Source organism: Hyperolius riggenbachi, chromosome 10, assembly GCF_040937935.1.
Source record: "Hyperolius riggenbachi isolate aHypRig1 chromosome 10, aHypRig1.pri, whole genome shotgun sequence".
Taxonomy (NCBI): Eukaryota; Metazoa; Chordata; class Amphibia; order Anura; family Hyperoliidae; genus Hyperolius; species Hyperolius riggenbachi.
This window is the reverse complement of record NC_090655.1, coordinates 175,298,434-175,320,896: the sequence shown is the minus strand read 5'-3', so window position 1 is coordinate 175,320,896 and position 22,463 is coordinate 175,298,434. Positions and strand designations below refer to the sequence as shown.

General features: G+C 44.5%; 1 protein-coding gene across 7 annotated transcripts in view; it reads right to left on the bottom strand.

Annotated features, from left to right (window-relative positions):
• The window catches only part of LOC137536026 (pepsin A-like), a 124,492-nt gene that overhangs the window by 11,299 nt on the left and 90,730 nt on the right, over positions 1-22,463 (bottom strand). The window contains exons 3-4 of one of the 7 annotated variants that reach the window (XM_068257988.1): positions 17,259-17,386; positions 2,721-2,837 (exon numbers count right to left, since the gene is read on the bottom strand). The exons of the other annotated variants lie outside the window; for them this stretch is intronic. Coding sequence (XP_068114089.1) covers positions 2,721-2,752 — 32 coding nt within the window. The 5' untranslated portion in view covers positions 2,753-2,837; positions 17,259-17,386. The remainder of the gene's footprint in view (positions 1-2,720; positions 2,838-17,258; positions 17,387-22,463) is intronic. 7 annotated transcript variants of the gene reach the window in all.

Sequence of the window (22,463 nt, the reverse complement as noted above, 5' to 3'; positions counted from 1 at the left end):
ATTCAATTAATGGACGTTTACAATGTATTTTCAAGCCTAATGCCCTCAAATACATTAACATTACATAGCAAAGCTAGAAAGGAGAGCAATTTTTTTAAGTAAGTGAAAAAAAGAGTGAAAAATGAAGGCATTAAAATATAATTGCAAATGTTTTTACTGAATTCTTAAAAGTTGAAGCAATATCAGATGAGGTTCCAGTGCAAATTGCATACTGTAACACACCAGCACTGTATATACTTATAGCAATTTACATAATACAGCGCACCAAAACCAAAAGTCTTTCAAGGACCACCAAAATGCAAAGAGAGGTTTAAACAGTTGAAGAGGAACAATTTGTTAATGATGACCATGATTCAAAGGTCATAAAGAAGCCATCATTACCATTATAGAACTAAGGAAGAGCTACAGCAGCAGCTGGGAATTGACCCCCACCCTGAGTAAGGGATGGTTGCATCCTCTATATCTCCTATTACTACACCATTGGTTAAATGTAAGACAGCCCTGTATTAGGGGGCAAGTTTATCTCCTGTGAATGAGTATCATCCATTTTTGCAATAGTCAAGGGGTATACGAATCTGGAGAAGATAACATCAGCAGAAAAGTAAGTTGATAACAGGTACAATTTCTCCTTTCCAGAGCTAATATACTTAGGGGACAATTCGTATGGGGGTGCTTCCGTAAACATGGTTGAGTTTCGCCCAAAGCAGTCTTTATTGGCAGCTCCAGCCTAGTGAAATTCAGCATGTGTACATAGCTTAACTATGCAAATGCAAGTAACATGTTAACACACAGTCATGCACTACTTGTCATGTAACAAAAGTACTGTTTGACTTGCATTTGCTGTTTCAAATATAATGTGAATGAAAAGAAGAAATACGTGTGGGGTAAATACTTTTGCCTTTTATACTCTTAATAAGTATATGTGCTTGTGATGAGCAGAAACATAGCCATCAAAAACCTCTCCTATTCTCTCCACCAGCCAATATGTTTTCAGCATTGGGCTGAGGTACTGTGTGGTAAGGGTAAGAGGGGGGGTGGTGTTAAGAGTCTGGAAACCTACTTTCCAGTGCCCTCCCTATGCCTGCACTTTGCTTATATACAGTATACTGTAACTGCTTTTACCACCACAAATCTGTACTTTTTCTACCAACAGAGTGGAACTGGATCATTACTAATGGGTGAGTCACAGAGAGCACCCTGTGAGAGCTGATATAGGCTTTGGCCACTGACAGAGAATCTAACCAGACTATGACAGAGACTGAAACTGCACACTGGCTGCAATTTGAAGACAACTGGGGTCACATTGTGACTATTGACAGGACTGGGGCTGCACTGTGCCTGCACTTTGAACTCTGACAGTGCTGGAAAGACACTGAATACACTTTGGCCACTGATGTGTTAGGAACTGCACCCCAACAGCAACTTTGGACATTGGCACTCTCCACCATTCTTCATGTTCCTGACACTTCCACCACCACAGTGGACGTTTTGTTTCTGAAGGCAGAAATGTCAAGAAGATGGAGAGGGGCTTGGATTGTATGAAGCAGTTACTGAGGCAGTTACATAGGTTTGTCAACCTCTTCTGCCTCTTCTGCCGTAGCCCATGCCCCCCCCCCCCCTGTCTTGCCAGAACAGGTTTTTCATTTTGCAAAACTGTCCTTCCTCATTCCTATTCACTGCTCACCACTAGAGATGGCCCAAACGGTTCGCCCGTGAACGGTTCCAGGCAACCTTCCGGTGGTTCGCGTTCGCCATGTAACGCAAACTTTTCCGGAAGTTTGGTTCGCCTCCATAGTGCATCATTAGGGTCAACTTTGACCCTCTACATCACAGTCAGCAGGCACATTGTAGCCAATCAGGCTACAATCTCTCCTGGAGCCACTCCCCCCCCCCCTTATATAAGGCAGGCTCCGCTGGCCATTACACTCACTCGTGTGCCTGCAATAGTGAGAGAAGGGACAGCTGCTGGCAGACTCTCATAGGGAAAGATTAGTTAGGCTGTTATAGGATTGTTAGCTTGCTCCTGGCTGATTCTTATTGCTAAAATAACACCCCACAACAGCTCTTTTGAGAACTAATCTTGTTTTTGTGATCATTTTTTTTCTGTGTGTCCCACTAACACTTGTGTTGCATAGACAGCCTTGCTAATTCATACTGTGTGTGTGCAACTGCCAGGCCCAGCACATTCAGTGACTACCTGTGTGTGTGACAGCAGGTGCACATTGTAATACCCATTACTGCATATACCTACCTGTTGTGTTTAGTGAACCCACCTCATCACTGCATATACCTACCTGTTGTGTTTAGTGAACCCACCTCATCACTGCATATACCTACCTGTTGTGTTGAGTGCACCCACCTCATCACTGCATATACCTACCTGTTGTGTTCAGTGAACCCACCTCATCACTGCATATACCTACCTGTTGTGCTCAGTGAACCCACCTCATCACTGCATATACCTACCTGTTGTGTTGAGTGCACCCACCTCATCACTGCATATACCTACCTGTTGTGTTCAGTGAACACACCTCATCACTGCATATACCTCTACCTGTTGTGTTCAGTGAACTCACCTCATCACTGCATATACCTACCTGTTGTGTTGAGTGCACCCACCTCATCACTGCATATACCTACCTGTTGTGTTCAGTGAACCCACCTCATCACTGCATATACCTACCTGTTGCGTTCAGTGAACCCACCTCATCACTGCATACCTGTTGTGTTCAGTGGCACGCTTTGCAGACATTCAGCGGAGAAACAACTTGCTGGTGAGACGCTTGATATGTGATAGCTCGACTCACAGGAATTCGACCCTGGTCATGTTCTCTCGCCTGCTAAAACAGGAGAAAGCCGTCACCCTGTACCTGTACAATTACAGTAGAAGAACACAATCTGGGGAGATGGGGATGTTGTGGCCCAACAACTGGACACTGATGCGAAATGCATGCAGGCTCATGCGGCCTTTTGAGGAGGTGAGTCGCAGTGAAGGCACCATCAGACTTGCCCTCCATAACAGATTCTCGTTAAAGGATTTAAAGTTGATTCATTTCACATATACAGTAGGGCCTCAAAAGTCCTCCTGTATTGTTATACCTCGGGACGTGCATGCCATGCCTGCTGCCTTCCTTGGATGTGCAGGGGTGGTAGCTGTTTCTTAGGCTCCCACTCCGGACCGGAATCGAACCAGGATTCCCCGGCCATTACCCGTGGTCACTCGCAATGGCAGACTTGTCGTCCATAAGATTCTCGTTTCAGGTACTGAACAGCAAGCAGAACAAGTATTTAAAAGAATAGATGTAAGCTTTAACAATGGTAGAGAAAGAACCATTGAAAGTTGATAAGGCAGTCAGACATTACTTGACATCACTGAGTGAGGAAGAGCAATCTCGCCATAGTGCGCACCAGTCCAGCACGGCCATCACTACGCAAACAGCTGTTTGCGGTGCGTTACACAGGGAGTTTGGTGTGTCAGTGTAAAGCAGTACTCTAATTACACTCCCTGATTGATGTATACACATGCAAGATGTTTTAAAGCACTTTAGGCCTGCAATTTAGCATTCAATGTGATTTCTGCCTCCCCATTGAAGTCTATTGCAGTTCGCGAAAGTTCGTGCGAACCAAACCTTTCGCGGAAGTTCGTGAACCGAAAATCGGAGATTCGGGCCATCTCTACACACCACCTCCTGCAGTCACCGCTCATCCTCCCCTGATGTTTCTGATTGTCTCCACATGTCACTGCTTGTCAAACCCTCATTGTCACTGCTCATTTCAGCTTGTCTCTAGCCTTCAGTCCACTACCTGTAAATGCTTATCACTCTTGTTTGTCACCTCCTATCTGTCACTACATATTTACCCTTGCTGTCACTGCTCCTCCTTAAGGTGTGTACACACGCACTATTATAAGGAACGACAGGTCCGCCTGACCCAGCGTTCCAACGATAGTAGAGCATTTGTATTGTCTGTCGGCAGACTGATAACACTGTTTCTGAACGATCCGCTCAGTGGATCATTCAGAAACAGTGTTATCAGTCTGCCGACAGACTGTACTCACGCTCTACTGTCACTGGAATGCCCGCCCAGCGGGAGGGTCTGACGGACCAGTCGCTCCTTATAGTAGTGCGTGTGTACGCACCTTTAGCTGTCACTGTTAATCGCCCACTACTTGCCAATACTCATCACTTACTGCAAGTCTAAATTCTATCGATCACTACTTGCCTGCCACCAGAATCTACCAATCACTACTGGCCTGACCCTAGAATCTACCACTCACTGTCTGCCTGCCACTAGAATCTACCAATCACTACCTGCCTGCCAATAGAATCTACCAAAGCCTACCTACCAGCCACTATAATAGCTTACCTTGCCTGGGCCACCAAATAAGTGAGAAACAGCCCTACAGTTATGCACAACTAATGTCAAGCTTACAGGTCTATAGTTTCCTGATTTTGATTCTTTTCCTTTCTTAAATAGGGGAAAACATCAGCTGTATGCCGGTCATTGGGAACTGACTCACTTAAAAGAGAATCATAGAAAATAAGGTAAAGTGGCCTATTGATAACTGATCTCAACCTCCTTAAAGCGGAATATAACCCTGCATTTCAACTTTGCTCTAAAACATTATTTACAGTATATTATATGCAACCAGCATTTTTTTTTTACTAGACCAGCATTGGAAGGGTTACACAGGTGGAAGGGTTACACAGGGCTTTAAAGTCCCTAGAGATTTCTGCAGACGCATCCGAACTTCAGTTAGATACTTTTTGTTTACAAATATGTATCTTTTAAGTGTTTATTGTGACTCATCTCTCTCACTGAGAAGGAGCTTGGAGGACAGCCAAAGAGTGTGTAACTGTTTATCAATAGATACATCTAACTAAATAGAATGTAACTATCTGAACGTCTGCACGGAACTTAAAACCTCTGTGTTTAACCCTTCCAATGCTGGTCTAGTAAAAAAAAAAATGCTTTTTGCATATAATATGCTGTAAATAATGTTTTAGAGCAAAGTTGAAATGCAGGGTTATATTCCGCTTTAATACCGGGGGGGGAATGCCATCTGTGCCTGGTCCCTTATCTACTGTATCTTGATTTTATCTAAGCGTGCCTTCACATTGTAGGCAATTCAAGCTGAATGAGGTAAACTGGGAACAACCTAGAGCTCTATTATAAGACAAGGGCATCACCCTGGTAAAGACACGCATGCATTTAAAATTTTAAGCTTTAGTATTCGGTCTTCCACAATCAAGTTATCTGACTGATATTTTGAGAGTCCTATATTCTCAGCCTTATTCTTTTTTGAATTTATGTATTTGTAAAACATTTTTGGGGATTTTACTAGCCCTTGTTTTTAAGTTTTGCAAGTCTGATTTCGTTTTTTACAATTTGTGTTACATTCCTCATAATTCTTTTTTTTTTTTAAATTAATTTATTTTTACAAACACTCATCAGTGATATTTGCTTTTTCCCAACCCTAGATTGGCTTCATCAGGGCCTTCCAGATGTTGGGAAATAGTTGCATCAAGGTTTTCAGTTTATAGAGATTTAATTCATATAAATGTTATTAAATAATTTACCACCTATCCAGTTATATCCCATGGCTTACATCTTAGCCACTTTACCACATCCAGCTGCAACCATTTTCTACAAATAACTTATCACCACACACACACCAACTATTTACCAACCATTTACTCTTTTCAAAAACACCTTATAATTTTTGACGGCTTTCCATTCTCCTACTACTCCACCGCACCTATAGCACCCACCCATGCCATCACCCTGGAGCACCCATAGCACAATGATATCTTGTTACCACTGCCCTCCTTAACATACCCTGCAAATTTGGTGTTTCTACCACGTAAGGGGGCTTTGCTATTAACCACTGAAGTCGGCGGCTGTTGAAACATTTCCCAAAAAATTAAAATTTATTTTCTCAAAAACTATAGGGTCTTTTTTTTCCTATTGTGCCCACTATTCTCCTCCACATACCCTGCAAATTTGGGGTTTCTAGCACGTAAAGAGGCTTTGCTGTTAACAGCTAAAGTTGGCGGCCAGTGACTTCAATGTAAAAAAAATGCGAACACAAATTTTACAAAAAAATTTGTGTTAAATGCGAATGACCATGTTCGCCAGGAACTGTTCACCGGTGAATTGTTTGTGCTATCTCTAACAGCAATCTCATTCACTACAGGGTTACAGTGCCACCCGGAAGACAGAGGGAGAACTGCAGTGCTGGAACCCAAAGAAGTGAGTAAGTGCTGGGGCTGCTGCAGGTCTCTCTGCAGTGTGATTTTTTCCTGGTTTAATGCTGGGAATACACGTTTCGTTTTTGCCTTCGTTTTAGCCTTCGATTCGTTCGGTAAACTAATCGAGTGTTGAAAACGTATGTGAAAATAGTCATAATCTCATTATAGTTTCGATTAACAGACCCCAAAAACGAATGACTAGTGATCGAACATGTTTGATATTATCTCTCTTTATCCATCTAATCGAGCGATTGGTAGGCTTGATGGCTGTTCAGATCGATTATATATTCGTTTATGCCGTCCGTCCCTGTACTACGTTTCGTTTCTTTGCAGCCTTCGATCATTGGAAAAATGAAACCATCAGAATCGAAAAAAAACCGAAACCGTGGGTGGTGATATTAACCGTACGATTGATTATTTCGGGATCGAAAAGGACAAAAGGCACAATCGAAACGAAGGTTTAAACGAAGGCAAAAACGAAACGTGTATTCCCAGCATTAGGGTCTAAAAGCCTGCAAAAAAAATGTCACTGCTTTAAGACTCTTTTCTGCTGAATCCTAATACAATTATTACTTGTTTCAAAGGAATCCATACATCATTTTAACCTCTTGAGGAGCACAGGTTCACCACCCCCTAGTGACCAGGCCATTTTTTACAATTCAGCACTTCACAGCTTTAACACTTTATTGCTTACTTATACAACTTAGCACCCAAATGAATTTTACCTCCTTTTCTTGTCACTAATACAGCTTTCTTTTGCTGGTCTCTGATTGCAGCAGCACTTTTTTAAATGTATTAATAAAAAAAGGACATTTTTTAAATAAAACCCCTATTTCTTTAATTCCCTTTTCCCCCTCCAAAATTAGCCCTAGATAGCAATACGTACACTACACTACCCATATTTGATTTGATTGTGAGCCATTGCTAGGGACAGTTGAGTGACAGGTCTGTCCCCTGTACACTTTTTCACTTGACCGGTATCTGAGCTCCAATGTTTATTGGGACTGTTTATTACATACCATGCACTTGCCACTTTTACATTGATTTTCTCATATTGGAAATGGGGATTAGAGATGTCGCGAACCTCCAGGTTCGCAAACTTCCGCAGAAGGTTCGGTTCGCGGAAAAGTTCGCGAACCGCAATAGACTTCAATGGGGAGGCGAGCTTCAAAATGTAGAAAAATTGTTACCGACTGGAAAAATGATAGATAACATGTTTCAAGGGATCTAATACCTGGAGGAAGACATGATTGAGTGAAATACACATCAAAAAGTACCAGGCAAAAATCTAGATTTCACATAAACCCCTATTTTAAGGTCATAAATCTCATTCAATGTTCAATTACAGGCCTACACTACTTTACAACATCAGGCAGTGTATCTCCTCCTCCTACCTCCTCTCTCCTCCTGGAGGGAGGAGGGTCTCATCTTCCAGGGAATTGTAGAATTTCAAAAGCCAGCTTATATATCTTGGCCGGGAATTGAACCCAGGTCTGAGTGCTTGGTAGTCAGCTCTCTTAACCGCTGGTCCACCACCAAGCTTGCTTAAAGATTTGTAGGCTAGGATAGATCATAATGGTACATGCTAGACTGCCTTCAGCATGGCCAAGGTATGTATGCTGGCTTTTAAAAGCCTACAAATCTTTAAGCAAGCTCATTTTTCTCTAGGATAGATCATAATGGTACATGCTAGGCTGCCTTCAGCATGTAGTGTTGGTGGTGGTATAGCGGTTAAGAGAGCTAACTACCAAGCACTCAGACCTGGGTTCAATTCCTGGCCAAGGTATATAAGCTGGCTTTTGAAATTCTACAATTCCCTGGAAGATGAGACCCTCCTCCCTCCGTGAGGAGGGAGTGGGGAAAGTAATAACAATTAGCTAGGAACAAGCCTACAAGAGTCTAATTAAACTCTCCCTAGCAGAGTCTGTCAGCAGCTGTCCCTTAACTAATTAGTGCAGGCAGATGTAACGATATGTGTCAGAAAAGAACAGGATTCTGATTATTAGGTGATCTGTTAGGTGTTTCTTTGATATAGGGCTGTTTGAGCCTCCATTCGCTCCGTGGGAGATTGGAGCTTTGATTGAGGAGTTCGAGTTTGATTGGAAGGCGTTTTGCGATTTTTACATCACAGAAAGCGAAGAGATTCTTAATGCTTGTATCGATTCTGTGTATACTTTGATTGACTCTGATGAGTGTGACGAATGTTTTGTGGATCCGGTGATTTGTGTGTGGCAGACGATTTTGGATGAATTGCACACACACCAACCAATTGACTCCAATAAAGAGACACCGTTATCGGATGATTGTTCCTGCCTTTCTGAGGTAAAGCAAGTGAGTTTTGACACTGCGATCTGAAATGAATGGGTGTACCACCGTTGTTGACACCTGTGTGAATTCTGAAAGATTTTCTTCCGCTTGTGTGGAGTTTGAATCTGTGCTATATAATGCCTGTTTTTCAGGTGTTCCTGTGAGCTTGCCCTGTACCATGAATGAAACTATGATGTCCACTCGCACTGACATTTGTGAGTCCCTTTCTTGCTCTGAGGAAAGTACTGACTCTCCACCCTGTACTCTGGATGAGTCAATGTTGCCTTGCAATAAATCTCCTGCAGGGAGCCCAGAGGCTCGTCTAGGTATTGCAGCTAATTTCATCTGTTTTTCTGCCTGCAGTGAAACTAGACTCAGGGAGTCAGTGTTGGTTTCACTAGATATTCCTGACCATCCTGTTCCTGAAGATGAAATTCAGTCCCAGCGTATGGTTAAACCATCCCTGGGATCTCTGCCCTGTCCGCAGAATGTATTTGATGTTCGGCCCTGTAACATGGATAGTTCAGATTGCTTCAGTTCTTGATTGCTTTATCAGAAAACTTGGGAAATGATGCTCCTGAAGTTTTGTTTGATGTTCTGGAGGTCTCCGAGTTCCTCCCAAAGGGTGCAGAACTTTTAGGAGGTGCCTCCTGCCCCGCAGGGCCGTCTGAGGTATTGCCCACTTCAGTAGGCATTGCTGCTATGCTGACTACTTTTGCAGCTCTTGTGGAGCTTCAGCCATGGGTAGTCAATGATGAGTTCTGGTTGGATACAATTGCAGTCACGGAGACTTCTAGGTCTGAGTCCAAGTCTTCTTTTGAAAGTCCAGTACTTGTGACCACTACGCGTGATGATTCTCTGCCCGGTCCTGGTTTTGGTCTTGTCGTGACGGACTCTGAGGTTGGTAGTTCCTCGACATGTCCGGAGGTTGCTCTTGTGCTAGTGTACCCCGATGCGCTCTGTGAGCCAGAATGTCCAAGTGTGCCTCAGTTACCAGCATGCTCAGATGCTTCCTCGGTGGAGACATGTTCTGATATTGCCTGCCTGCTTTCATGCCCAGAAGTGGTCCCTGAAAGCCCTGATCTTGATGGTTGTCCTGGTAATCCTGAATCCGGAATTGTCATAGGTAGCATAGGGGTTCTTGATAGTTCTCCATGTGAGCCTGGTGAGCGTTCTGGCCTCTTGGGATCTCTGCGGAGCTTCAAAGTGTACGGTAACGTCGCTAAACAGGGAGCTGGAGGCAGCTGCGGTGGTCACGCTGTTAACCGCGGCTGCCTCTCCAACATTTGTTACAGCAGACTAGTGAGTAAAACGGCACAAGGACCTTGCCTTTTATAAGGGGGGGTGGGGCTCCAGGAGTGAGTGCAGTCTGATTGGCAACAATGTGCCTGCTGACTGTGATGTAGAGGGTCAAAGTTCTGCTCAATAGTTCATTATGGGAATGCGAACCACCCGAAGTTCGCCTGGAACCGTTCGCCGGCGAACCATTCGGGACATCTCTATTGGGGATCTCATGATTTCTTCTGACAATACTGGATTTTAGTCTGAATTTTGTTTGCTTCATTTTTTAGAATTTTTATATGTACAGAGGCCTGATGAAGGGCATTCCAAATTATAGACTAATAAGGTTTATCAGCGAACAGAAGAGCTAACAGCACTAGAAACAAAAACAAAGTACCCTGTAACAAACATGAAAACTTGACTGTTTTTGACCTTCAGATAGGCAAATGGGAAATTAAATAATGGAAATAACAAACTAAGATAATGAAGAAAGACGTACCTGCGGGTGATACCTGGAGTAGGATATACAAAAAAGAAACAGGACCAAGAGGCAAACTTTTGTAGTATCTTAAAGCCTGAATAAAAAAATAAATAAAAAGAAGCTAAACAGTAAGTGGGGAGGACAAGCCCAGCCCCACTCAAGTCTGTGGAACCCTCTAGACCAGGCATGGGCAAACTCGGCCCTCCAGCTGTTACGGAACTACAAGTCCCACAATGCATTTGTCTTTATGAGTCATGACTGTGGCTGTCAGACTCCTGCAATGCATTGTGGGACTTGTAGTTCCTTAACAGCTGGAGGGCCAAGTTTGCCCATGCCTGCTCTAGACTGTTGCACTCCAAGGACACGGTATTGTAAAAACACCCAACTAAACAACCAAGACAATATTGCATCAATCTTTTGACAATATTGCATGTAGGACATGCCATAAATCATAAAACTATGAGAAAACAAAATTAGAATGAGGAAAGTGGCAGAAGTTCCCCCTGAGGGCTCTTTCACATCTAAGCTGATTTTGTGCGTTGTGTTTTGACAAGCTTTTAATTGTCCAACGCTTGTGTTATGCGTTACAATGTAAATGTAATGATCTGCTCTGCTGTCTGCACAGACAAGACAGCTTTTTGACCATTTTGTAGGTCTGAGTGCTGCAGGTCCCTGGAAAGGAGACCTGTCTTCACTCTGCAAGTTTCAGAGTTGCTCTGCTGGTGAGGAATTTGCATCCACTTGTCATGCAAATTGCTTAGCTGCTTCCTTTGATGGCTTGCAGTATAAATACCTTTTCCTCCCAGAATTCCCTGCTGGTCATAGAGGTTTGTTCCTGCTAACTTACCTGGAGTCTCAGCCTTTGCTAATTGTTTGCTAAGAATATCTTAGAGTAACTCCTTGGGAGTGCACTAGCATTCCTTCTAGTGTAGTCAGGTTGTAATTATCTGTATTGCCTTGTACTGTCTTTCTGTTGCGATTGTCTTGTCGCCAGCGGCGGTCGACAGGAAATAGTTCTGTCTGTTGGGATCGCATTTGCCCTAGTGGTAGTGGCGGTGGTTCCTTCTGTACTCTGTCTTAGGGGTGCAAGCCAGAGCAGCGGTTGCTACTGGTTGCTCCATCTGTCTGTCTGTCTGGATCGCATCCGCCCTAGCGGTAGTGGCGGTGTTTCTTTCTGTATTCTGTCTGGGAGTGTAGGCCAGAGCTGCGGTTGCTACTGGTTACTCCTTCTGTCTGTCTTGTCTGGAACGAATGCTTGCTGTAGGCCCGGTGAGGTAACCGTTTAGCAAGCGTTCGCGTTCTCTATTCATTTTCGTGTTACATTGGTTAGTTAGGGTTGGCGCGTTTTGTCTCTGTTGTGCTTCTCGTGCGGAGACCGCACCATTAGCGTGTTTTGTCGATGTTGCGCTTCTCGTGTGGCGACCGTGCTTCGCGAGTGCGTTTGTTATTTTCCTTGGCGTTCTGATCATTATTGTTTGCTGTGTCTTTCTTACTACACTTATGCTCTGTCTTTACTCGGTCTTGTGTCACTGTTGGCAATTGCCATTCTTGCGATTGCGTTCCCACTTGGTTTTCGCTGTTGTGTGTTCGCCGTCGCCGGGTGGCGACTAGATTGGTGGACACACATACATTCTGTCTATGTGCTCACTTTCTCTCTACAGGTGCATTGCACCAAAGCTGGGTTCTATTGTTTTATACGCTTGTGGAGGATTTCCGCAGTGTCAGCGCACATCTTGTGCGCTGACCACAAAGATAATTCCACAATTGTTACAGTATGACCAGCCAAACCGAAATTCCCAGTGTAGAGGGAATTTCCGATTTGTACGACTTTTCTCAGGTTTTATTACCCAAAGCAAAAGCATATGTGGATCCTATTATAGGCAGAATTATACATTATATTAAAGCAGTAAAAAAATCTATGCATGTTCCTGATCCCAACCCGTATGAGTGTTTCTTTGATATAGGGTTGTTTGAGCCTCCATTCGATCCGTGGGAGATTGGGGCTTTGATTGAGGAGTTCGAGTTTGATTGGAAGGCGTTTTGCGATTTTTACATCACAGAAAGCGAAGAGATTCTTAATGCTTGTATCGATTCTGTGTATACTTTGATTGACTCTGATGAGTGTGACGAATGTTTTGTGGATCCGGTGATTTGTGTGTGGCAGACGATTTTGGATGAATTGCACACACACCAACCAATTGACTCCAATAAAGAGACACCGTTATCGGATGATTGTTCCTGCCTTTCTGGGGTAAAGCAAGTGAGTTTTGCCACTGTGCGATCTGAAATGAATGGGTGTACCACCGTTGTTGACACCTGTGTGAATTCTGAAAGATTTTCTTCTGCTTGTGTGGAGTTTGAATCTGTGCTATATAATGCCTGTTTTTTAGGTGTTCCTGTGAGCTTGCCCTGTACCATGAATGAAACTATGATGTCTACTCGCACTGACATTTGTGAGTCCCTTTCTTGCTCTGAGGAAAGTACTGACTTTCCACCCTGTACTCTGGATGAGTCAATGTTGCCTTGCAATAAATCTCCTGCAGGGAGCCCAGAGGCTCGTCTAGGTATTGCAGCTAATTTCATCTGTTTTTCTGCCTGCAGTGAAACTAGACTCAGGGAGTCAGTGTTGGTTTCACTAGATATTCCTGTGCATCCTGTTCCTGAAGATGAAATTCAGTCCCAGCGTATGGTTAAACCATCCCTGGGATCTCTGCCCTGTCCGCAGAATGTATTTGATGTTCGGCCCTGTAACATGGATAGTTCAGAATCCTTGATTGCTTTATCAGAAAACTTGGGAAATGATGCTCCTGAAGTTTTGTTTGATGTTCTGGAGTTCTCCGAGTTCCTCCCAAAGGGTGCAGAAATTTTAGGAGGTGCCTCCTGCCCCGCAGGGCCGTCTGAGGTATTGCCCACTTCAGTAGGCATTGCTGTTATGCTGACTATTTTTGCAGCTCTTGTGGAGCTTCAGTCATGGGTAGTCAATGATGAGTTCCTGTTGGATACAATTGCAGTCACAGAGACTTCTAGGTCTGAGACCAAGTCTTCTTTTGAAAGTCCAGTACTTGTGACCACTACTCGTGATGATTCTCTGCCCGGTCCTGGTTTTGGTCTTGTCGTGACGGACTCTGAGGTTGGCAGTTCCTCGACATGTCCTGAGGTTTCTCTTGTGTTAGTGTACTCCGATGCGCTCTGTGAGCCAGAATGTCCAAGTGTGCCTCAGTTACCAGCATGCTCAGATGCTTCCTCGGTGGAGACATGTTCTGATATTGCCTGCCTGCCTGCATGCCCAGAAGTGGTCCCTGAAAGCCCTGATCTTGATGGTTGTCCTGGTAATCCTGAATCCGGAATTGTCATAGGTAGCATAGGGGTTCTTGATAGCTCTCCATGTGAGCCTGGTGAGCGTTCTGGCCTCTTGGGATCTCTGCGGAGCTTCAAAGTGTCCTGGGAGATTCTGGGAGAAATATTTCTTGGTATCCTGGATGGGATCAACAGTGGCTTCTCTGTTGAAAGGGACACTTCGAATAGGTATTGTGGCAGGTTTGGTATTTTTGGACGGTCCCTGGAAGGTGGTGGGTATTGCTTGGAGGGTGTCGATGGGTTCTTCTCTGGCATTCACAGTTCTGATGGGTGTTACGCTGAGACTTGTAGTACTGATGGGCATGTTTCGGTGGCTTCTGCTTCCGATGAGGTCGGTATCGGGAGGATTGACTCTGGAATTGGGCCTTGTCGGGCTGTCTCAACCTTCATGAGTCTTCAGTCAGATTTTTTTTTGGAAATATCAGTTTTGAGAGACGTCTGGAAGCCATCCCTAGAAAGGGGGGGGGGGGGTACTGTAATGATCTGCTCTGCTGTCTGCACAGACAGACCGCTTTTTGACCATTGTGTAGGTCTGAGTGCTGCAGGTCCCTGGAAAGGAGACCTGTCTTCACTCTGCAAGTTTCAGAGTTGCTCTGCTGGTGAGGAATTTGCATCCACTTGTTATGCAAATTGCTTAGCTGCTTCCTTTGATGGCTTGCAGTATAAATACCTTTTCCTCCCAGACTTCCCTGCTGGTCATAGAGGTTTGTTCCTGCTAACTTACCTGGAGTCTCAGCCTTTGCTAATTGTTTGCTAAGATTATCTTAGAGTAATTCCTTGGGGGTGCACTAGCATTCCTTCTAGCGTAGTCAGGTTGTAATTATCTGTATTGCCTTGTACTGTCTTTCTGTTGCGATTGTCTTGTCGCCAGCGGCGGTCGACAGGAAATCGTTCTGTCTGTTGGGATCGCATTTGCCCTAGCGGTAGTGGCGGTGGTTCCTTCTGTACTCTGTCTTAGGGGTGCAAGCCAGAGCAGCGGTTGCTACTGGTTGCTCCATCTGTCTGTCTGGATCACATCTGCCCTAGCGGTAGTGGCGGTGTTTCTTTCTGTACTCTGTCTGGGAGTGTAGGCCAGAGCTGCGGTTGCTACTGGTTACTCCTTCTGTCTGTCTTGTCTGGAACGAACGCTTGCTGTAGGCTCGGTGAGGTAACCGTTTAGCAAGCGTTCGCGTTCTCTATTCATTTTTGTGTTACATTGGTTAGTTAGGGTTGGCACGTTTTGTCTCTGTTGCGCTTCTCGTGCGGAGACCGCGCTATTAGCGTGTTTTGTCGCTGTTGCGCTTCTCATGCAGCGACCGTGCTTCGCGAGTGCGTTTGTTATTTTCCTTGGCGTTCTGATCATTATTGTTTGCTGTGTCTTTCTTACTACACTTATGCTCTGTCTTTACTCGGTCTTGTGTCACTGTTGGCAATCGCCATTCTTGCGATTGCGTTCCCACTTGGTTTTCGCTGTTGTGTGTTCACCGTCGCCGGGTGGTGACTAGATTGGTGGACACACATACATTCTGTCTCTGTGCTCTACAGCTGCATTGCACCAAAGCTGGGTTCTGTTATTTTATATGCTTGTGGAGGATTTCCGCAGTGTCAGCACACATCTTGTGTACTGACCATGGAGATAATTCCACGATCGTTACAGTAAATCAATGTAAAACGCAAGCTCCAAGAAGAGCATGCATTTTTAAAGTGTTTAAATGCACACAGTTACAGTTGAAAATAAAAAAATGATAACATTACCTGTGTTTTCCTGTGTGCTTTAACGGATTAAAAACAAATTAAAAACATATACTCCTTTATTATTATTTATTGTTATTTATTGAATTTATAAAGCGCCAACATATTACGCAGCGCTGGACAATAAATATATACAATGATACAAGGATGACAGACATAACAAGGTTATACAACATAGAACAAAGTTATACAAGCAAATTGTACAAAATACATGATCATGCAATATGGGCTGGTTAGGTAGGCCCAGTAATACAAGTACAGGCTGTCATACGACAGGAGTACATGATCCTGTAGATTACACTAGGGAATGGAGGACCCTGCCAGAGGCTTACAATCTAGAGGGTGGGGTGGAAACACTAGGTGGGGCTGTTAAATATTCAGTAGAAAGTTAAGGTAGCCATACACTGGTCGATTTGCCATCAGATTCGACCAACAGATAGATCCCTCTCTGATCGAATCTAAACAGAGAGGGATCGTATGGCTACCTTTACTGCAAACAGATTGTGAACTGATTTCAGCCTGAAACCGTTCACAATCTGTTGTGGTGATGGTGCTGCTGCCGCCGCTCCCCCCGCCCGCATGCCCGCATACATTACCTGCTCCGCCGGCGCGACTCCACTCCCCAGGTCTCCGCTGTCTTCTCCGCTCTGGTCTCCAGTTTCAGCATGCTTTACTTCTTCCTGCCCGGCAGGAAGTTTAAACAGTAGAGCGGCCTCTACTGTTTAAACTTCCTGCCGGGCAGGAGGAACTGAAGCATGCCGGAGACCAGCGCGGACACGGAGCAGCGGTGACCGGGGGTAGTCGTGCCGGCGGAGCAGGTAATGTATGCAGCTGTATTGCGCTGGTCGTCGGGTACTCGAACGCCGCTAGCGACGCGCTCCCTACCCACGGGCGATCGACTGTAATTTTCCGCACGGTGCGATCGACGGGATCGGACAAAATTGATCGAAATTCGGCGTGTAGCGTGAACGATTGGCAGCAGATTCGATCCCAGTGATCGAATCTGCTGTCGAAACGACGGCAAATCGGGCCAGTGTATGGCCAGCTTTACTGTGTGGTAGGAGGTGGGTAGGCCATCATAAAGAGGTGGGTTTTGAGGGCTTGCTTGAATGAGTTGAAAGAGGGAGCAAGTCTGATGGGTGGTGGAAGGGCGTTCCAGAGGGTGGGGGCAGCTCTTGAGAAATCCTGCAGGCGGGCATGGGAGTGTGAAATGCGTGGGGTGGTGAGGCGAAGGTCGTTGGAGGATCGGAGGGGGCGACCGGGTATATACCTGTGAACAAGCTCCGAGATGTCGGTAGGGCTGGTTTTGTTCACAGATTTATACGCCAGGCATAGAATCTTGAAAGTTATCCTGAAACGGATAGGGAGCCAGTGCAGGGATTCACAAAGTGGAAATGTGGATGCGGAGCGGTGCAAAGAATGGATGAGTCTTGCAGCCGCGTTCATCACTGATTGCAGGGGGGCAGTGCGTTTCAAGGGGAGGCCAGAAAGGAGGGAGTTACAGATCTTGGAGATATTATGGAGATGGAAATTGCAGGCTCCTTGCTGTAAAGCGTACGCACAAAAAAAGCACAAAAATGCATACATCAAAATGTATGCGTTGACCTTTCACCAATGTCTTCCTAGGTATGAAAGAGCCAGACACATCATAAATAGGCAAAAAGTTTAGATAGAAGTTCTTGGTCTTTAGTATGGTGTGAGAATTTATCTTGCGCTGCTGGTACTCTGACGGATGGATAGATATGAATGGGATTTTCACTTAGATACAAACATGTGAAAAGAAAAAAAAGCGCCTCTATAGTGCATTAACTTGAGATTTAATTCCAGGACGCAACATACAGTCCACTTACTAGAAGTGACGAAACTCAGGTCTGAGAGGGGGCATGGACTACAACGAAACCGGTAGTGACATCGGGCACCCACATGGAGAGGCAGCGTCCCCTGCTTTACTTTATGCATGCTTGGATCTGACTTTGACCTGATGAAATGATGCACAGATTGAATGGTACTTTAGATATGCATATCAATATACTGTATACATTATGTGCCAGACAAGGGACATTTTAATTTTTTTATGATTTACATGTAAAGGTAAGCTTATAATTGGAGCTGAAAATCCAAACCATTAATTTATTTGCTACTGTGGAATTACTGCATACATAATAGCAATACAGCAAACTGCTGTGACATGCTTTTGCATAGTTCACTGCTGTACTGAATAACTTTTGTACCTGCCAAAGTTCCCAAGAAGTAAATAAAGTGATGGCTTTATTTAACTCCTCTGGGTGGGGTGACAATTTCTACACGGACAGATGCAAAGGCGTCCCAGCCACCAGGCAAGGACAGACGGTGGCCTGGAGCGCCGGGTGGGGGAGGGGCGCCGCCGCGCTGGGCTTGGGGGAAAGCAGGCTCGTACTGGTTCAGAGGGAGCTCAGGGGCCTTTCAACAACTGTGTGATGTCACATGTCAGGTGGTGGTGGCGCCCCTCTCCTCTCTGCGCACCTCCGTCCAGGGGAAAACATACAGCGGCAGGGCCCTTCTGCAACAATCTGCGGGTCACGTCAAATCATACATTGCAGGCACAGCACAACTCTGTGCTACTTCCTGCTCCTCTGTGGCCTCCTCCCCCCTCTTTCCTGCAGAGCGGCAAGTTTGGATGAGAATGAGACAGAGCGGCACACAGTCAGCCTCTCATTCTACAATACATCTGCACAGCAGGGGGGAGAGAGATCGGAGTGCTGCAGCTGGAAGCTGGGAGAGGTGACAGCCGAGCAGAGCACTGTGTGGTGAGCTGGACGATGATTACAATTAGATTATAGTCTGGCTGACTTTGATTCTTATCTATGCCTCTGCTGTGTTACCATCCCTGACCCCCTCCCCCTCTTTCCCTTCTTACAGTAACAGTGCTTGCATCTCTCAAGGGGAGAGGACTGGAGCACTGCACTAGTGAGCCATTATTCATCTTCCCCCAAGCTCTCATCTACCTATTTATCTTCCCTTCTTTCTAATGTTCCCCTTCTGTCTTTCCAACATCTATCTATCTGGACTCTCTCTATTTACGTGCCTCTCTCCCTCTCTCTTCCACACAGTCCCTATTACTGTTATTTTTAAGGTGCCCTTACATGGGCAGATTCGACAAAGCGACAGATCCCTCTCTGATCGGGAGAGATCTGCCAGCTGCCCATACACCACAGGCGATTCTTTATCGATTTCAGAATGAAATCTCTCAGGAATCAGCTTTGTGACCCTGTCCCTCCGATGTATTTTACCTGTTGGTGTCTGTCGCTGGCTCTGTCTCCGCACTGCCTTTTAAACACATACCCCATGTGGTAGCTGACATATACGTGGGCACGTGTGTGTGACGTCACCCATGCACCCACGTGGGACGCGTGTATGAGAATGGAGCCTGAAGCCAGCGACGGACACCGACAGGTAAAGTATACTACACAGTGCCGCGGGGGAGGGAGGGCACATTTTACATTGGAGGACAGCTTGGGGTTTCTTCCCTCAGCCTGATATTGTACGCTGGTACTAACGTGCACCTGATCGAGCATGCCAGCCCAACACCTTGCAGGTGCATGATTTATAGATTTGGTGAACTGGCCGTGGCATCTAATAGATGCCGTGCCAGTTCATCCCTGCAGCTCACTGCTCCAGCCTGCATAGTCTTCCGGCAGGCAGAGCAGGGCTACGGCAAGATGGCGCCCGAAGCCCTGCACTAGAGACTTTGTTTCTCCAGTAGAGGGCTTCGGGCGCCATCTTCCTGTAGCCCTGCTCTGCCTGTCAGCACGGGACTTTCGGAGGCTGGCTGCGCTGCTGCAGGAAGATGGTCGGGGGAGCTGCGCCCAGGGAGAGAAGTCTTCTGCAGGTGAGTAAATGCTTTTCTTTTTACAGGTAATTATACATTTTTAGTGAAACGCTGCACGCATTAGGATAATTTTCTGGTGAACGTTGGCCACATTACGATTATGTTCTGGTGAACGCTGTCCACATTACAATTATGTTCTGGTGAATGCTGGCCACATTACGATTATTTTCTGGTGAACGCTGGCCACATTATGATTATTTTCTGGTGAACGCTGGCCACATTACGATTATTTTCTGGTGAACGCTGGCCACATTACGATTAGTTTATGGTGAAAGATTGCCACATTACAATTACTTTCTGGTGAACGCTGGCCACATTACGATTATTTTCTGGTGAACGCTGGCCACATTATGATTATTTTCTGGTGAACGCTGCCACATTACAATTATTTTGTGGTGAATCCTTGCTTCATTACAATTATTTTATGATGAACCACTGCTGCGTTATGATTATTTTACAGTGAATCATTGCTGCGTTATGGTTATTTTCTGGTGAAAGATTGCCGCATTACGATTATTTTAAATGAATCATTGCTGCGTTATGATTATTTTCTGGTGAAAGATTGCTGAATTATGATTATCTTATGGTGAAACATTGCTGCGTTATGATTATTTTCATCAGGGGGCACCACACCGGGGGGGGGGGGGGGGGGGCGCCACAGGTTTTCTCGCCTGGAGTGACAAAATGGCTAGAGACGCCCCTGGACAGATGATTCTTTGTGTTTTGAAAACAAAAAAGGTTTAAGAAGTACCTTTGTTCCATACGAGTCAAAGTATATAAATTTAGCACTGAATGAGGCAATCCTTGTGGTGTAACTTTAATCAATCAAGTACATTTTGTTCCTGTTATGTGAACTTTAAAATATTTAGCTTTTTCTAGAAAAAACTGTTTGGCACAACCTAATTCATACCTACATGAAACCTTAATTTTGTCTTTCAGAAAATTTGATAAATACAGAAAAACAAAGTAAACAGATATTTTGTAGCGTTATTAGAAAATCATAAAGTATATACTTAAGATAAAAATGTTTGAAGATATATGGTGACGCACAGAAGTGCTGCCATGTCCTTAAGCCAGCTTGTTCAAGCAATCTAGAAACTTGGCACATACTTTTATTTAAGTCCTGTATCTTAACAGTGCATATCAGCTTGAAATACAGCATACAAATAGTCAATTTATACACTATGAAATGCAATGGTAAAACAAGCCATTATACACAGTGAAATGCAGTGGTCAAACAGATCATTACAGCTTATAGTACCAAGACTCAGTGAAACTACAGGATCTTCTCAAAAAATTAGCATATTGTGATAAAGTTAATTATTTTCTGTAATGTACTGATAAACATTGGACTTTCATATATTTTAGATTCAAATACATACAACTGAAGTAATTCCAGCCTTGTATTGTTTTAATATTGATGATTTTGGCATACAGCTCATGAAAAGCCAAATTTCCTATCTCAAAAAATTAGCATATTTCATCCGACCAATAAAAGAAAAGTGTTTTTAAAACAAAAAAGTCAACCTTCCAATAATTATGTTCAGTTATGCACTCAATACTTGGTCGGGAAACCTTTTGCAGAAATGACTGCTTCAATGCAGCGTGGCATGGAGGCAATCAGCCTGTGGCACTGCTCAGGTGTTATGGAGGCCCAGGATGCTTCGATAGCGGCCTTAAGCTCATCCAGAGTGTTGGGTCTTGCGTCTCTCAACTTTCTCTTCACAATATCCCACAGATTCTCTACGGGGTTCAGGTCAGGAAAGTTGGCAGGCCAATTGAGCACAGTAATACCATGGTCAGTAAATCATTTACCAGTGGTTTTGGCACTGTGAGCAGGTGCCAGGTCGTGCTGAAAAATGAAATCTTCATCTCCATAAAGCTTTTCAGCAGGTGGAAGCATGACGTGCTCCAAAATCTCCTGATAGCTAGCTGCACTTACCCTGCCCTTGATAAAACACAGTGGACCAACACCAGCAGCTGACATGGCAAACCAGACCATCACTGACTGTGGGTACTTGACACTGGACTTCAGGCATTTTGGCATTTCCCTCTCCCCAGTCTTCCTCCAGACTCTGGCACCTTGATTTCTGAATGACATGCAAAAGTTTCTTTCATCCAAAAAAAGTACTTTGGACCACTGAGCAACAGTCCAGTGCTGCTACTCTGTAGCCCAGGTCAGGCACTTCTGCCGCTGTTTCTGGTTCAAAAGTGGGTTCATGCTTCCATCTGCTGAAAAGCTTTATGGAGAAGAAGATTTCATTTTTCAGCACGACCTGGCACCTGCTCACAGTGCCAAAACCACTGGTAAATGGTTTAATGACCATGGTATTACTGTGCTCAATTGGCCTGCCAACTCTCCTGACCTGAACCCCATAGAGAATCTGTGGGATATTGTGAACAGAAAGTTGAGAGACGCAAGACCCAACACTCTGGATGAGCTTAAAGAAAACCTGTACTGAAAATTAAAAGTCAAAATAACCATACACAAGTCATACTTACCTGCAGTGTAGTCTACTCCTCAATCTCTTTCTCCTCACCTGTGTCCCATTTGTTCACTGTGATCAATGGAATTCTCCGTCCTCCATTTTGAAAATGGCCATTACCACATAACAGCTTCCTGGTCAGCACACAGTTAAACTGTAATATCGCCCACTTGAGCCATAGGGAAACATGAACACATCAGTTCTCTTCTCAGCTGTAACTGCCAGCAACTGATATATAACTGACAGTAACTGAAATATTTCAGTTCTGACAAAATGTTGTCAGAACTGGAAGTGATCATTGTCAGAAGAAAATGGTGAGCTTCTGAGACGAACTGATGGCAAGGTAACTATGTAATGTTCATTTGAAGTTACCTCATGTGTTTATTTTAAATAATTTTACTCAGTACAGGTTCTCTTTAAGGCCGCTATCAAAGCATCCTGGGCCTCCATAACACCTGAGCAGTGTCACAGGCTGATTGCCTCCATGCCACGCCGCATTGAAGCAGTCATTTCTGCAAAAGGATTCCCGACCAAGTATTGAGTGCATAATTGAACATAATTATTTGGAGGTTGACTTTTTTTGTTTTAAAAACACTTTTCTTTTATTGGTCGGATAAAATATGCTAATTTTTTGAGATAGGAAATTTGGGTTTTCATGAGCTGTATGCCAAAATCATCAATAATAAAACAACAAAAGGCTT